At 54.0% G+C, this 16946-nt stretch overlaps 1 protein-coding gene across 1 annotated transcript in view; it reads right to left on the bottom strand.

Moving 5' to 3' along the window:
• LOC112533535 (collagen alpha-1(XI) chain-like) overlaps nt 1–16946 on the bottom strand; it is a gene marked incomplete at its 3' end in the record, with an annotated part of 58908 nt that overhangs the window by 16516 nt on the left and 25446 nt on the right. The window contains exons 5-11 of the mRNA XM_040656642.1: nt 15642–15767; nt 15217–15267; nt 13967–14008; nt 12442–12504; nt 10425–10499; nt 6334–6432; nt 1139–1195 (exon numbers count right to left, since the gene is read on the bottom strand). Coding sequence (XP_040512576.1) covers nt 1139–1195; nt 6334–6432; nt 10425–10499; nt 12442–12504; nt 13967–14008; nt 15217–15267; nt 15642–15767 — 513 coding nt within the window. The remainder of the gene's footprint in view (nt 1–1138; nt 1196–6333; nt 6433–10424; nt 10500–12441; nt 12505–13966; nt 14009–15216; nt 15268–15641; nt 15768–16946) is intronic.

Raw genomic sequence — 16946 nt, 5'->3', positions numbered from 1 at the left:
CCCTATAGGATCTCCCCCCCGTCTATAGGATCACCCCTTCTATAGGGTCTCCCCCCCTCTATAGGGTCTTCCCCCCTCTATAGGGTCTCCACTCCCTCTATAGGGTCTCCACCCCTCTATAGGGTCACCCCTATAGGGTCTCCCCCCCTCTATAGGGTCTCCACTCCCTCTATAGGGCCTCCCCCCTCTATAGGGTCTCCACTCCCTCTATAGGGTCTCCACCCCTCTATAGGGTCACCTCTATAGGGTCTTCCCCCCCTCTATAGGGTCTCCATTCCCTCTATGGGGTCTTCACTCCCTCTATAGGGTCTCCACCCCTCTATAGGGTCACCTCTATAGGGTCTTCCCCCCCCTCTATAGGGTCTCCATTCCCTCTATAGGGTCTCCTCCCCTCTATAGGGTCTCTCCCCCTCTATAGGGTCTCCACTCCCTCTATGGGGTCTCCCCCCCTCTATAGGGCCTCCACCCCTCTGTAGGGTCTCCACTCCCTCTATGGGGTCTCCCCCCCTCTATAGGGTCTCCACTCCCACTATAGGGTCTCCATTCCCTCTATGGGGTCTCCCCCCCTCTATGGGGTCTCCCCCCCTCTATAGGGTCACCTCTATAGGGTCTTCCCCCCCCTCTATAGGGTCTCCATTCCCTCTATGGGGTCTCCCCCCCTCTATGGGGTCTCCACCCCTCTATAGGGTCACCTCTATAGGGTCTTCCCCCCCCTCTATAGGGTCTCCACTCCCTCTATGGGGTCTCCCCCCCTCTATAGGGCCTCCACCCCTCTGTAGGGTCTCCACTCCCTCTATGGGGTCTCCCCCCCTCTATAGGGCCTCCACCCCTCTGTAGGGTCTCCACTCCCTCTATGGGGTCTCCCCCCCCTCTATAGGTTCTCCCCCCCTCTATAGGGTCTTCACTCCCTCTATAGGGTCTCCACCCCTCTATAGGGTCACCCCTATAGGGTCTCCCCCCCTCTATAGGCTCTCCACTCCCTCTATAGGGTCTCCCCCTCTCTATAGGGTCACCCCTATAGGATCTCCCCCCCCTCTATAGGATCACCCCTTCTATAGGGTCTCCCCCCCTCTATAGGGTCTCCAATCCCTCTATAGGGTCTCCCCCCCCCCCCGTTATAGGGTCGCCCCATACTCACCATAGGTCCGGGCCGCCCGGTGTATCCCATAGGGCCGGGGGGGCCCCGTAGGGCCATCTGTGGGGTGGGGGGGGGAAAAAGGGGGTCAGTCCTATAGGGGATAGGGGAGGGGGGTCCTATAGGGTCTATGGGGTCAGTGGGATCTATGGGATCTATAGGACTGCGGGGTCTATGGGGACTATGGGGACAATGGGATCTATGGGGTTTATAGGGTCTATGGGGCCAATGGGGTCTATGGGGTTTATAGGGTCTATAGGACAAGAGGGCCTATGGGATCTATAGGACTGTGGGGTCTATGGGGTCTATGGGGTCAGTAGGATGTATGGGATCTATAGGACTGTGGGGTCTATAGGGTCTATGGGGTCAGTGGGATGTATGGGATCTATAGGACTGCGGGGTCTAAAGGGTCTATGGGGTCAAATGGATCTATGGGATCTATATGACAGTGGGGTCTATGGGGTCTATGGGGTCAATGGGGTCTATGGGGTTTATAGGGTCTATAGGACTGTGGGGTCTATGGGGTCAGTGGGATCTATGGGATCTATAGGACTGTGGGGTCTATGGGGTCTACGGGGAAAATGGGGTCTGTGGGGTTTATAGGGTCTATAGGACTGTGGGGTCTATGGGGTCAGTGGGATCTATGGGATCTATAGGACTGCGGGGTCTATGGGGACTATGGGGACAATGGGATCTATGGGGTTTATAGGGTCTATGGGGCCAATGGGGTCTATGGGGTTTATAGGGTCTATAGGACTGTGGGGTCTATGGGGTCTATGGGAACAATAGGGTCTATGGGGTTTATAGGGTCTATAGGACAATTATAGGGTCTATTATAGGGTCTATAAGGTCTATGGGGTTCCCACCCTGGCCTGCATAAGCGCTGCCTGTTTATAGGACAATAGGTCTATGGGGTTTATAGGGTCTATTATAGGGTCTATGGGGTTTATAGGGTCTATTATAGGGTCTATGGGGTTTATAGGGTCTATAGGACCATAGGTCTATGGGGTTTATAGGGTCTATAGGACAATTATAGGGTCTATGGGGTTTATAGGGTCTATTATAGGGTCTATGGGATTTATAGGGTCTATAGGACAATTATAGGGTCTATGGGGTTTATAGGGTCTATTATAGGGCTTATAGGGTTTATAGGGTATATTATAGGGCTTATAGGGTTTATAGGGTCTATTATAGGGTCTATAGGGTCTATATGGGGTTCCCACCCTGGCCTGCATGAGCGCTGCCGGTCTATAGGACAATAGGTCTATGGGGTTTATAGGGTCTATTATAGGGTCTATTATAGGGTTCCCACCCTGGCCTGCATGAGCGCTGCCTGTCTATAGGACAATTATAGGGTCTATTATAGGGTCTATAGGGTCTATATGGCCCACCCTGGCCTGCATGAGCGCTGCCTGTCTATAGGACAATAGGTCTATGGGGTTTATAGGGTCTATAGGGTCTATTATAGGGTCTCTGGGGTTCCCACCCTGGCCTGCATGAGCGCTGCCTGTCTATAGGACAATAGGTCTATAGGACAATTATAGGGTCTATTATAGGGTCTATATGGGGTTCCCACCCTGGCCTGCATGAGCGCTGCCTGTCTATAGGACAATAGGTCTATAGGACAATTATAGGGTCTATTATAGGGTCTATATGGGGTTCCCACCCTGGCCTGCATGAGCGCTGCCTGTCTATAGGACAATAGGTCTATAGGACAATTATAGGGTCTATTATAGGGTCTATATGGGGTTCCCACCCTGGCCTGCATGAGCGCTGCCTGTCTATAGGACAATAGGTCTATGGGGTTTATAGGGTCTATAGGACAATTATAGGGTCTATGGGGTTTATAGGGTCTATTATAGGGCTTATAGGGTTTATAGGGTCTATTATAGGGTCTATAGGGTCTATATGGGGTTCCCACCCTGGCCTGCATGAGCGCTGCCTGTCTATAGGACAATAGGTCTATGGGGTTTATAGGATCTATTATAGGGTCTATGGGGTTTATAGGGTCTATAGGACAATTATAGGGTCTATGGGGTTTATAGGGTCTATTATAGGGTCTATGGGGTTTATAGGGTCTATAGGACAATTATAGGGTCTATGGGGTCTATAGGGTCTATTATAGGGCTTATAGGGTTTATAGGGTATATTATAGGGCTTATAGGGTTTATAGGGTCTATTATAGGGTCTATAGGGTCTATATGGGGTTCCCACCCTGGCCTGCATGAGCGCTGCCTGTCTATAGGACCATAGATCTATGGGGTTTATAGGGTCTATAGGGTCTATTATAGGGTATCTATATGGCCCACCCTGGCCTGCATGAGCGCTGCCTGTCTATAGGACCATAGGTCTATGGGGTTTATAGGGTCTATAGGACAATTATAGGGTCTATGGGGTTTATAGGGTCTATTATAGGGCTTATAGGGTTTATAGGGTCTATTATAGGGTCTATAGGGTCTATATGGGGTTCCCACCCTGGCCTGCATGAGCGCTGCCTGTCTATAGGACAATAGGTCTATGGGGTTTATAGGGTCTATTATAGGGTTTCTATATGGGGTTCCCACCCTGGCCTGCATGAGCGCTGCCTGTCTATAGGACAATAGGTCTATGGGGTTTATAGGGTCTATTATAGGGTCTATTATAGGGTTCCCACCCTGGCCTGCATGAGCGCTGCCTGTCTATAGGACAATAGGTCTATGGGGTTTATAGGGTCTATAGGACAATTATAGGGTCTATGGGGTTTATAGGGTCTATTATAGGGTCTATGGGGTTCCCACCCTGGCCTGCATGAGCGCTGCCTGTCTATAGGACAATAGGTCTATGGGGTTTATAGGATCTATTATAGGGTCTATGGGGTTTATAGGGTCTATAGGACAATTATAGGGTCTATGGGGTTTATAGGGTCTATTATAGGGTCTATGGGGTTTATAGGGTCTATAGGACAATTATAGGGTCTATGGGGTCTATAGGGTCTATTATAGGGCTTATAGGGTTTATAGGGTATATTATAGGGCTTATAGGGTTTATAGGGTCTATTATAGGGTCTATAGGGTCTATATGGGGTTCCCACCCTGGCCTGCATGAGCGCTGCCTGTCTATAGGACCATAGATCTATGGGGTTTATAGGGTCTATAGGGTCTATTATAGGGTATCTATATGGCCCACCCTGGCCTGCATGAGCGCTGCCTGTCTATAGGACCATAGGTCTATGGGGTTTATAGGGTCTATAGGACAATTATAGGGTCTATGGGGTTTATAGGGTCTATTATAGGGCTTATAGGGTTTATAGGGTCTATTATAGGGTCTATAGGGTCTATATGGGGTTCCCACCCTGGCCTGCATGAGCGCTGCCTGTCTATAGGACAATAGGTCTATGGGGTTTATAGGGTCTATTATAGGGTTTCTATATGGGGTTCCCACCCTGGCCTGCATGAGCGCTGCCTGTCTATAGGACAATAGGTCTATGGGGTTTATAGGGTCTATTATAGGGTTTCTATATGGGGTTCCCACCCTGGCCTGCATGAGCGCTGCCTGTCTATAGGACAATAGGTCTATAGGACAATTATAGGGTCTATAGGGTCTATATGGGGTTCCCACCCTGGCCTGCATGAGCGCTGCCTGTCTATAGGACAATAGGTCTATAGGACAATTATAGGGTCTATTATAGGGTCTATATGGGGTTCCCACCCTGGCCTGCATGAGCGCTGCCTGTCTATAGGACAATAGGTCTATAGGACAATTATAGGGTCTATAGGGTCTATATGGGGTTCCCACCCTGGCCTGCATGAGCGCTGCCTGTCTATAGGACAATTATAGGGTCTATAGGACAATTATAGGGTTTCTATATGGGGTTCCCACCCTGGCCTGCATGAGCGCTGCCTGTCTATAGGACAATAGGTCTATAGGACAATTATAGGGTCTATGGGGTCTATAGGGTCTATAGGGTCTATATGGGGTTCCCACCCTGGCCTGCATGAGCGCTGCCTGTCTATAGGACAATAGGTCTATGGGGTTTATAGGGTCTATTATAGGGCTTATAGGGTTTATAGGGTCTATTATAGGGCTTATAGGGTTTATAGGGTCTATTATAGGGTCTATAGGGTCTCTATGGGGTTCCCACCCTGGCCTGCATGAGCGCTGCCTGTCTATAGGACAATAGGTCTATGGGGTTTATAGGGTCTATTATAGGGCTTATAGGGTTTATAGGGTCTATTATAGGGCTTATAGGGTTTATAGGGTCTATTATAGGGTCTATAGGGTCTCTATGGGGTTCCCACCCTGGCCTGCATGAGCGCTGCCTGTCTATAGGACAATAGGTCTATGGGGTTTATAGGGTCTATTATAGGGCTTATAGGGTTTATAGGGTCTATTATAGGGCTTATAGGGTTTATAGGGTCTATTATAGGGTCTATAGGGTCTCTATGGGGTTCCCACCCTGGCCTGCATGAGCGCTGCCTGTCTATAGGACAATAGGTCTATGGGGTTTATAGGGTCTATAGGACAATTATAGGGTATCTATATGGCCCACCCTGGCCTGCATGAGCGCTGCCTGTCTATAGGACAATAGGTCTATGGGGTTTATAGGGTCTATAGGACAATTATAGGGTCTATAGGACAATTATAGGGTCTATGGGGTTTATAGGGTCTATTATAGGGTCAGTGCTCCCACCCTGGCCTGCATGAGCGCTGCCTGTCTATAGGACCATAGGTCTATGGGGTTTATAGGGTCTATAGGACAATTATAGGGTCTATGGGGTTTATAGGGTCTATAGGACAATTATAGGGTTTCTATATGGGGTTCCCACCCTGGCCTGCATGAGCGCTGCCTGTCTATAGGACAATAGGTCTATGGGGTTTATAGGGTCTATAGGACAATTATAGGGTCTATGGGGTTTATAGGGTTTATTATAGGGTCTCTATGGGGTTCCCACCCTGGCCTGCATGAGCGCTGCCTGTCTATAGGACAATAGGTCTATAGGACAATTATAGGGTCTATAGGGTCTCTATGGGGTTCCCACCCTGGCCTGCATGAGCGCTGCCTGTCTATAGGACAATTATAGGGTCTATGGGGTTTATAGGGTCTATTATAGGGTTTCTATATGGCCCACCCTGGCCTGCATGAGCGCTGCCTGTCTATAGGACAATTATAGGGTCTATGGGGTTTATAGGGTCTATTATAGGGTTTCTATATGGCCCACCCTGGCCTGCATGAGCGCTGCCTGTGCGTGCGCCTCCTGAGCCGCCACGGCGGCCGCCCCCACCGTCGGACCCTTCAGAGCTGCGCTGCTGAACCGGAACTGCGGAGACAGCCCATAATAGCACCCCGGAATGACATCCCATAATGATATCCCATACTGATATCCCATAGTGATATCCCATAATAGCACCCCGGAATGACATCCCATAATGATATCCCATACTGATATCCCATACTGATATCCCATAATAACATCCCATAGTGATATCCCATACTGATATCCCATACTGATATCCCATAATGATATCCCATAATGACATCCCATAATGATATCCCATAGTGATATCCCATAATAGCACCCCGGAATGACATCCCATAATGATATCCCATAGTGATATCCCATAATAGCACCCCGGAATGACATCCCATAATGATATCCCATACTGATATCCCATAATAGCACCCCGGAATGACATCCCATAATGATATCCCATAGTGATATCCCATAATAGCACCCCGGAATGACATCCCATAATGATATCCCATAGTGATATCCCATAATAGCACCCCGGAATGACATCCCATAATGATATCCCATACTGATATCCCATACTGATATCCCATAATAGCACCCCGGAATGACATCCCATAATGACATCCCATACTGATATCCCATAATAGCACCCCGGAATGACATCCCATAATGATATCCCATACTGATATCCCATAATAGCACCCCGGAATGACATCCCATAATGATATCCCATACTGATATCCCATAATAGCACCCCGGAATGACATCCCATCATAACATCCCATAGTGATATCCCATAGTGATATCCCATCATGATATCCCATAGTGATATCCCATAGTGATATCCCATAATAGCACCCCGGAATGACATCCCATAATGATATCCCATACTGATATCCCATAGTGATATCCCATAATAGCACCCCGGAATGACATCCCATAATGATATCCCATACTGATATCCCATACTGATATCCCATAATAACATCCCATAGTGATATCCCATACTGATATCCCATACTGATATCCCATAATGATATCCCATAATGACATCCCATAATGATATCCCATAGTGATATCCCATAATAGCACCCCGGAATGACATCCCATAATGATATCCCATAGTGATATCCCATAATAGCACCCCGGAATGACATCCCATAATGATATCCCATACTGATATCCCATAATAGCACCCCGGAATGACATCCCATAATGATATCCCATAGTGATATCCCATAATAGCACCCCGGAATGACATCCCATAATGATATCCCATACTGATATCCCATACTGATATCCCATAATAGCACCCCGGAATGACATCCCATAATGACATCCCATACTGATATCCCATAATAGCACCCCGGAATGACATCCCATAATGATATCCCATACTGATATCCCATAATAGCACCCCGGAATGACATCCCATAATGATATCCCATACTGATATCCCATAATAGCACCCCGGAATGACATCCCATCATAACATCCCATAGTGATATCCCATAGTGATATCCCATCATGATATCCCATAGTGATATCCCATAGTGATATCCCATAATAGCACCCCGGAATGACATCCCATAATGATATCCCATACTGATATCCCATAGTGATATCCCATAATAGCACCCCGGAATGACATCCCATAATGATATCCCATACTGATATCCCATAATAGCACCCCGGAATGACATCCCATCATAACATCCCATAGTGATATCCCATAGTGATATCCCATAGTGATATCCCATAGTGATATCCCATAGTGATATCCCATAATAGCACCCCAGAAGGACATCCCATAATGATATCCCATAGTGATATCCCATAGTGATATCCCATAGTGATATCCCATAGTGATATCCCATAATAGCACCCCAGAAGGACATCCCATCATAACATCCCATAGTGATATCCCATAAGGACACCCCATAGTGATATCCCATACTGATATCCCATAGTGATATCCCATAGTGATATCCCATAATGACATCCCATAATGATATCCCATAGTGATATCCCATACTGATATCCCATACTGATATCCCATAATGATATCCCATAGCGATATCCCATAATGATATCCCATAGTGATATCCCATAGTGATATCCCATAATGATATCCCATAAGGACATCCCATAATGATATCCCATACTGATATCCCATAATAGCACCCCGGAATGACATCCCATCATGATATCCCATAGTGATATCCCATAGTGATATCCCATAGCGATATCCCATAATGATATCCCATAGTGATATCCCATAATGATATCCCATAGTGATATCCCATACTGATATCCCATACTGATATCCCATAGTGATATCCCATAGCGATATCCCATAATGATATCCCATAGTGATATCCCATAATGATATCCCATAGTGATATCCCATAATGATATCCCATAATGATATCCCATAGTGATATCCCATAGTGATATCCCATAATAGCACCCCAGAAGGACATCCCATCATAACATCCCATAGTGATATCCCATAAGGACACCCCATAGTGATATCCCATAATGATATCCCATCATGATATCCCATAGTGATATCCCATAGTGATATCCCATAGTGATATCCCATAATAGCACCCCGGAATGACATCCCATAACGACATCCCATACTGATATCCCATAATCGCACCCCGTAATGACACCCCATAATGACACCCCATAAGGACACCCCATAATGACATCCCATAATGATATCCCATAACGACCCCATACGTCCACCCCATAACGGCCCCATACGTCCACCCCATAACGGCCCCATAGTGCCACCCCATAAGGGCCCCATAATGACACCCCATAACAGCCCCATAGCGCCACCCCATAACGGCCCCATAGTGCCACCCCATAAGGGCCCCATAATGACACCCCATAACAGCCCCATAGCGCCACCCCATAACGGCCCCATAGTGCCACCCCATAAGGGCCCCATAATGACACCCCATAACAGCCCCATAGCGCCACCCCATAACGGCCCCATAGTGCCACCCCATAAGGGCCCCATAATGACACCCCATAACAGCCCCATAGCGCCACCCCATAAGGGCCCCATAGCACCACCCCATAGACACCCCATAGCACCGCCCCATAGACACCCCATAGCGCCACCCCATAACAACCCCATAGCGCCACCCCATAACAACCCTAAACACACCCCATAGACACCCCATAGCGCCACCCCATAAGGGCCCCATAGCACCACCCCATAGACACCCCATAGCGCCACCCCATAACAACCCCATACACACCCCATAGACACCCCATAGCGCCACCCCATAGCGCCACCCCATAGACACCCCATAGCGCCACCCCATAACAGCCCCATAGCACCACCCCATAAGGGCCCCATAGCGCCACCCCATAGACACCCCATAGACACCCCATAGACACCCCATAACGACCCCATAGCGCCGCCCCATAGGAGCCGTACCGGCAGCATCATGGCCGTTCCCTGCCACCCCATAGACACCCCATAGCGCCACCCCATAACAACCCCATACACACCCCATAGACACCCCATAGCGCCACCCCATAACAACCCTAAACACACCCCATAGACACCCCATAGCGCCACCCCATAGACACCCCATAGCGCCACCCCATAACAACCCCATACACACCCCATAGACACCCCATAGCGCCACCCCATAACAACCCTAAACACACCCCATAGACACCCCATAGCGCCACCCCATAGACACCCCATAGCGCCACCCCATAACAACCCCATACACACCCCATAGACACCCCATAGCGCCACCCCATAGCGCCACCCCATAGACACCCCATAGCGCCACCCCATAACAGCCCCATAGCACCACCCCATAACAGCCCCATAGCGCCACCCCATAACAGCCCCATAGCGCCACCCCATAAGGGCCCCATAGCGCCACCCCATAACAGCCCCATAGCGCCACCCCATAAGGGCCCCATAGCACCACCCCATAGACACCCCATAGCGCCACCCCATAAGGGCCCCATAGTGCCACCCCATAGACACCCCACACGCCGCCCCATAGGAGCCGTACCGGCAGCATCATGGCCGTCCCGGGGGGTCCGGGGGTCCCATCAGAGCCAGGCAGGCCGGGCCGACCCGGGGGGCCCTATGGGGTCAGTGGGGTCAATAGGGTCAGGGGGGGCAATGGGGTCAGTGGGGACAATGGGGTCAGTGGGGTCAATGGGGTCAGGGGGGGCAATGGGGTCAATGGGGTCAGTGGGGTCAATGGGGTCAGGGGGGGCAATGGGGTCAATAGGGTCAGGGGGGGCAATGGGGACAATGGGGTCAATGGGGTCAGTGGGGTCAGTGGGGTCAATAGGGTCAATGGGGACAGTGGGGTCAGTGGGGACAATGGGGTCAGTGGGGTCAATGGGGTCAGGGGGGGCAATGGGGACAATGGGGTCAGTGGGGTCAGTGGGGACAGTGGGGTCAGTGGGGTCAATGGGGTCAGTAGGGTCAATGGGGTCAGGGGGGTCAATGGGGTCAGGGGGGTCAATGGGGTCAATGAGGACAATGGGGACAATGAGGACAATGGGGTCAATGGGGACAATGGGGTCAGTGGGGTCAGTGGGGTCAATGGGGCAGCAATGGGGTCAATGGGATCAATGGGGTCAGTGGGGTCAATGGGGTCAGCGGGGTCAGTGGGGTCAGGGGGGACACTGGGAACAATGGGGTCAATGGGGACAGTGGGGTCAATGGGGACAGTGGGGTCAGTGGGGTCAGTGGGGTCAATGGGGTCAATGGGAACAGTGGGGTCAATGGGGTCAGGGGGATCAGTGGGGTCAGGGGGGTAAGTGGGGTCAATAGGGTCAATGGGGACGTTGGGGGCAGTGGGGTCAGTGGGGACAGTGGGGGCAATGAGGACAATGGGGTCAGTGGGGTCAGTGGGGCAGCCATGGGGTCAGTGGGGTCACTGAGGACAATGGGAACAATGGGGTCGGTGGGGACAATGGGGTCAGTGGGGTCAATGGGTACAATGGGCAGCAATGGGGTCAGTGGGGTCAATGGGGTCAATGGGGACAATGGGGTCAGTGGGGTCAATGGGGTCAATGGGGACAATGGGGTCAGTGGGGTCAATGGGGTCAATGGGGTGAGTGGGGTCAATGGGGCAGCAATGGGGTGAGTGGGGACAATGGGGACAATGGGGTCAATGAGGACAATAGGGCAGCAATAGGGTCAATGGGGTCAATGGGGTCAGTGGGGACAATGGGGACAATGGGGTCAGGGGGGTCAATGGGGTCAGTGGGGGCAATGGGGTCAATGGGGACAATAGGGCAGCAATGGAATCAGTGGAGTCAATGGGGTCAGTGGGGACAATGGGGTCAGTGGGGTCAATGGGGTCAGTGGGGTCAATGGGTACAATGGGCAGCAATGGGGTCAGTGGGGAACAATGGGGGCAATGGGGCAGCAATGGGGTGAGTGGGGTCAATAGGGCAGCAATGGGGTCAGTGGGGTCAATGGGGACAATGAGGACAATGGGGTCAATAGGGCAGCAATGGGGACAATGGAGTCAATGGGGTCTGTGGGGACAATGGGGACAATGGGGTCAGTGGGTGGGGTCAGTGGGGTCAATAGGGCAGCAATGGGGTGAGTGGGGTCAATGGGGCAGCAATGGGGTGAGTGGGGTCAATGGGGTCAATGGGGTCAGTGGGGTCAATAGGGCAGCAATGGGGTCAGTGGGGTCAATGGGGACAATGTGGTCAGTGGGGTCAATGGGGTCAATGGGGTGAGTGGGGTCAATGGGGCAGCAATGGGGTCAGTGGGGTCAATGGGGACAATGGGGTCAGTGGGGTCAATGGGGCAGCAATGGGGTGAGTGGGGTCAATGGGGTCAATGGGGTGAGTGGGGTCAATGGGGCAGCAATGGGGTCAGTGGGGTCAATAGGCCAGCAATGGGGTCAGTGGGGTCAATGGGGTGAGTGGGGTCAATGGGGTCAATGGGGTCAGTGGGGTCAATGGTGTGAGTGGGGTCAATGGGGTCAGTGGGGACAATGGGGTCAATAGGGCAGCAATGGGGTCAATGGGGTCGGTGGGTCGCCCCTCTCTCACCCTCTCCCCGGGGTCTCCCGCTGCTCCCGGCGGTCCCTGCGTCCCCGGGGGGCCCGACGGACCCTATGGGGGGGACAGTGGGGTCACTGTGGGGTCACAGGGGGGTGATAATGGGGGGACAGTGGGGTGAGAATGGGGGGCAGTGGGGGGACAGTGGGGGCACAGTGGGGTGACAATGAGGGGACAGAGGAGTGAGAATGGGGGGACAGTGGGGTGACAGTGGGGTGATAATGGGGTGATAATGGGGGCACAGTGGGGTCACAGTGGGGTGAGAATGGGGGGACAGTGGGGGCACAGTGGGGTGATAATGGGGGGACAGTGGGGTGAGAATGGGGGGACAGAGGGGTGATAATGGGGGGGACAGTGGGGTGACAGTGGGGTTAGAATGGGGGGACAGTGGGGTCACAGTGGGGTGACAATGGGCAGATAATGGGGTGACAGTGGGGTGATAATGGGGGCACAGTGGGGTGACAATGGGGGGACAGTGGGGTGATAATGGGGTGATAATGGGGTGACAGTGGGGGGACAGTGGGGGGACAGTGGGGTGATAATGGGGTGACAAAGAGGTGACAGTGGGGTCACAGTGGGGTGATAATGGGGGGACAGTGGGGTCACAGTGGGGTCACAGTGGGGGGACAGTGGGGTGAAAGTGGGGTGACAGTGGGGTGAGAATGGGGTGATAATGGGGGGACAGAGGGGTGATAATGGGGGGACAGTGGGGTCACAGTGGGGTGACAATGGGGGGACAGTGGGGTGATAATGGGGTGATAATGGGGTGACAGTGGGGTGGCAGTGGGGTGAGAATGGGGGGACAGTGGGGTCACAGTGGGGTGAGAATGGGGGGACAGTGGGGGGACAGTGGGGGCACAGTGGGGTGACAATGGGGTGATAATGGGGTGACAGTGGGGTCACAGTGGGGTGAGAATGGGGGGACAGTGGGGTCACAGTGGGGTCACAGTGGGGTGACAATGGGGTGATAATGGGGGGACAGTGGGGTCACAGTGGGGTGACAATGGGGGGACAGTGGGGTGATAATGGGGTGATAATGGGGGGATAATGGGGGGATAATGGGGTGATAATGGGGTGACAGTGGGCTGACAATGGGGTGACAGTGGGGTGACAGTGGGGTGACAGTGGGGTGAGAATGGGGGGACAGTGGGGTGACAGTGGGGTAAAAATGGGGGGACAGTGGGATGATAATGGGGTGACAGTGGGGTAACAGTGGGGTGATAATGGGGTGATAATGGGATGACGATGGGGTGACAGTGGGGTGACAATGGGGTGATAATGGGGTGATAATGGGGTGATAATGGGGTGATAATGAGGTGACAGTGGGCTGACATTGGGGTGACATTGAGGTGACAAAGGGGTGACATTGGGGTGACAGTGGGGTGACAGTGGGGTGACAGTGGGGCGACAGTGGGGTGACAGTGGGGGGACAGAGGGGTGATAATGGGGTGACAGTGGGGTGACAGTGGGGTGAGAAAAGGGGGGGGATGTGGGGTCCCCATAGGGGGGCACTCACCGCCGGACCTTCGGGGCCTGGGGGGCCTTCCACCAGCATGCCCTGCGGGGACATTGGGGGGACAATGGGGGGACATTGGGGGACAGTGGGGGACATTGGGGGGACAATAGGGGGATATTGGGGGACATTGGGGGACATTGGGGGGACATTGGGGGACATTGGGGGATAATAGGGGGGACAATAGGGGGACATTGGGGGACAATGGGGGGACATTGGGGGGACAGTGAGGGGACATTGGGGGACATTGGGGGGGCAATAGGGGGACATTGGGGGACAGTGGGGTGCTATGGGGCTCTATAGGGTGCTATGGGGCTCAGTGGGTCTCTATGGGGCTCTGCGGGGCGCTACGGGGCTCTATGGGTCTCTATGGATCCCTATGGGGCTCTACGGGTCTCTCAGTCCCTATGGGGCGCTATGGGTCTATATGGGTCCCTATGGCGGTCTAGGGGCTCTGTGGGGTGCTATGGGGCTCTATGGGTCGCTATGGATCCCTATGGGTCTCTATGGGGCTCTGTGGGTCGCTATGGGGCACTATGGGGCACTATGGGGCGCTATGGGGCTCTGTGGGGTCCCTATGGGTCGCTATGGGGGACTAGGGGGCGCTATGGGGCACTATGGGGCACTATGGGGCGCTATGGGGCTCTGTGGGGTCCCTATGGGTCGCTATGGGGGACTATGGGGCGCTATGGGGCACTATGGGGCGCTATGGGTCTCCATGAGTCTCTATGGATCCCTATGGGTCTCTATGGGGCTCTGTGGGTCGCTATGGGGCGCTATGGAGCGCTATCAGTCTCCATGGGTGTCTATGGATCCCTATGGGTCTCTATGGGGCTCTGCGGGGTGCTATGGGTCTCTATGGGTCTCTATGGATCCCTATGGATCCCTATGGGTCACTCTGGGTCGCTATGGGTCTCTATGGATCCCTATGGGTCTCTATGGGGCGCTATGGGGCTCTATGGATCCCTATGGGTCTCTATGGGTCTCTATGGGGCACTATGGGTCCCTATGGGTCTCTATGGGGCACTATGGGGCGCTATGGGGCACTATGGGGCGCTATGGGTCTCCATGAGTCTCTATGGATCCCTAAGGGTCTCTATGGGGCTCTGTGGGGTGCTATGGGGCTCTATGGATCCCTATGGGTCTCTATGGGTCTCTATGGGGCACTATGGGTCCCTATGGGTCTCTATGGGGCTCTGTGGGTCGCTATGGGGCGCTATGGGGCGCTATGGGGCGCTATGGGGCTCACGCACGGGTTCAATGGCGGCCGCTTCTCCTTTGTCGCCCTTCAGCCCTCGAAGCACCTGAAGGGGGGGGGGGGGGGGGGGGGGGGGGGCACAACAACGACGTTAATTACCGTTAATTAACGTTGGGGCAGTGACCCCCCCACCTCGAGGGGGGACCCCCACATATTTCTATAGGGACTCTGTAGGGCCCCCCCATTTCTGTACCCCCCCAATCCTATAGGAAACCCCCCCCCCCGTTTCCATCCCCCCCCAATCCTATAGGACCCCCCCCATCCCATAGGACCCCCCCATCCTATAGCCCCCCCCCCATTTCAGTGCCCCCCCCATCCCATCCCATAGCCCCCCCCCATTTCTGTCCCCCCCCCCCCCATCCCATAGACCCCCCCATTTCAGTGCCCCCCCCCCCCCGGTCGCCATGGCAACGCGCTCACCGCCGCGTTCCGCAGTGCCGCCATGTCGCTCTGTGGCCGCTGTGCGGCGCAGCGCCGTCGTGGGGGGGAACAGCGCCCCATAGCGGCGCGGGGGTCCGACCACAGCAGCAGCTCCTCCAGCGCGCCCTGCAACGGAACCGCAGCGCCCCATAGCGCCCCATAGATCCCCCATTGTGCCCCATAGCGCCCCATAGATCCCCCATAGAGGCCCCATAGGGCCCCACAGATCCCCCACAGCGCCCCATAGGGCCCCACAGATCCCCAATAGAGCCCCCATAGCGCCTCATAGCGCCCCACAGATCCCCCACAGCGCCCCATAGGGACACATAGGGGCCCATAGTGACCCAGAGAGACCCATAGTGCCCCATAGATCCCCCACAGAGCCCCATAGGTCCCCCACAGCGCCCCACAGATCCCACACAGAGACCCACAGATCCCCCATAGCGCCCCATAGCGCCCCACAGATCCCCCACAGCGCCCCACACATCCCCCACAGCGCCCCATAGGTCCCCCACAGAGCCCCATAGATCCCCCATAGTGACCCATAGATCCCCCACAGCGCCCCACAGATCCCCCACAGCGCCCCATAGGGACACATAGGGGCCCATAGTGACCCAGAGAGACCCATAGTGCCCCACAGATCCCCCATAGCACCCCATAGCGCCCCATAGATCCCCCATTGTGCCCCATAGCGCCCCACAGATCCCCCATTGTGCCCCACAGCGCCCCACACATCCCCCATAGAGCCCCATAGCGCCCCATAGCGCCCCACAGATCCCCCACAGCGCCCCACAGCGCCCCACTGATCCCCCATAGAGCCCCCATAGCGCCCCATAGCGCCCCACAGATCCCCCACAGCGCCCCATAGTGCCCCACACATCCCCCACAGCGCCCCATAGATCCCCCACAGCGCCCCATAGATCCCCCATGGCGCCCCACAGCGCCCCACACATCCCCCACAGCGCCCCATACGTCCCCCACAGAGCCCCATAGATCCCCCATAGTGACCCATAGATCCCCCACAGCGCCCCATAGCGCCCCACAGCATCCCATAGGGACACATAGGGGCCCATAGTGACCCAGAGAGACCCATACTGCCCCATAGATCCCCCACAGAGCCCCATAGGTCCCCCACAGCGCCCCATAGCGCCCCACAGATCCCCCACAGCGCCCCACAAATCCCCCATAGAGCCCCACAGCGCCCCATAGATCCCCCACAGCGCCCCATAGCGCCCCACACATCCCCCATAGAACCCCATAGCGCCCCACAGATCCCCCATAGAGCCCCCATAGCGCCCCATAGCG

This window comes from Gallus gallus (assembly GCF_016699485.2).
Source record: "Gallus gallus isolate bGalGal1 chromosome 16 unlocalized genomic scaffold, bGalGal1.mat.broiler.GRCg7b 16_unloc1, whole genome shotgun sequence".
Lineage (NCBI taxonomy): Eukaryota > Metazoa > Chordata > Aves > Galliformes > Phasianidae > Gallus > Gallus gallus.
This window is presented reverse-complemented; position numbering and strand designations above follow the sequence as displayed.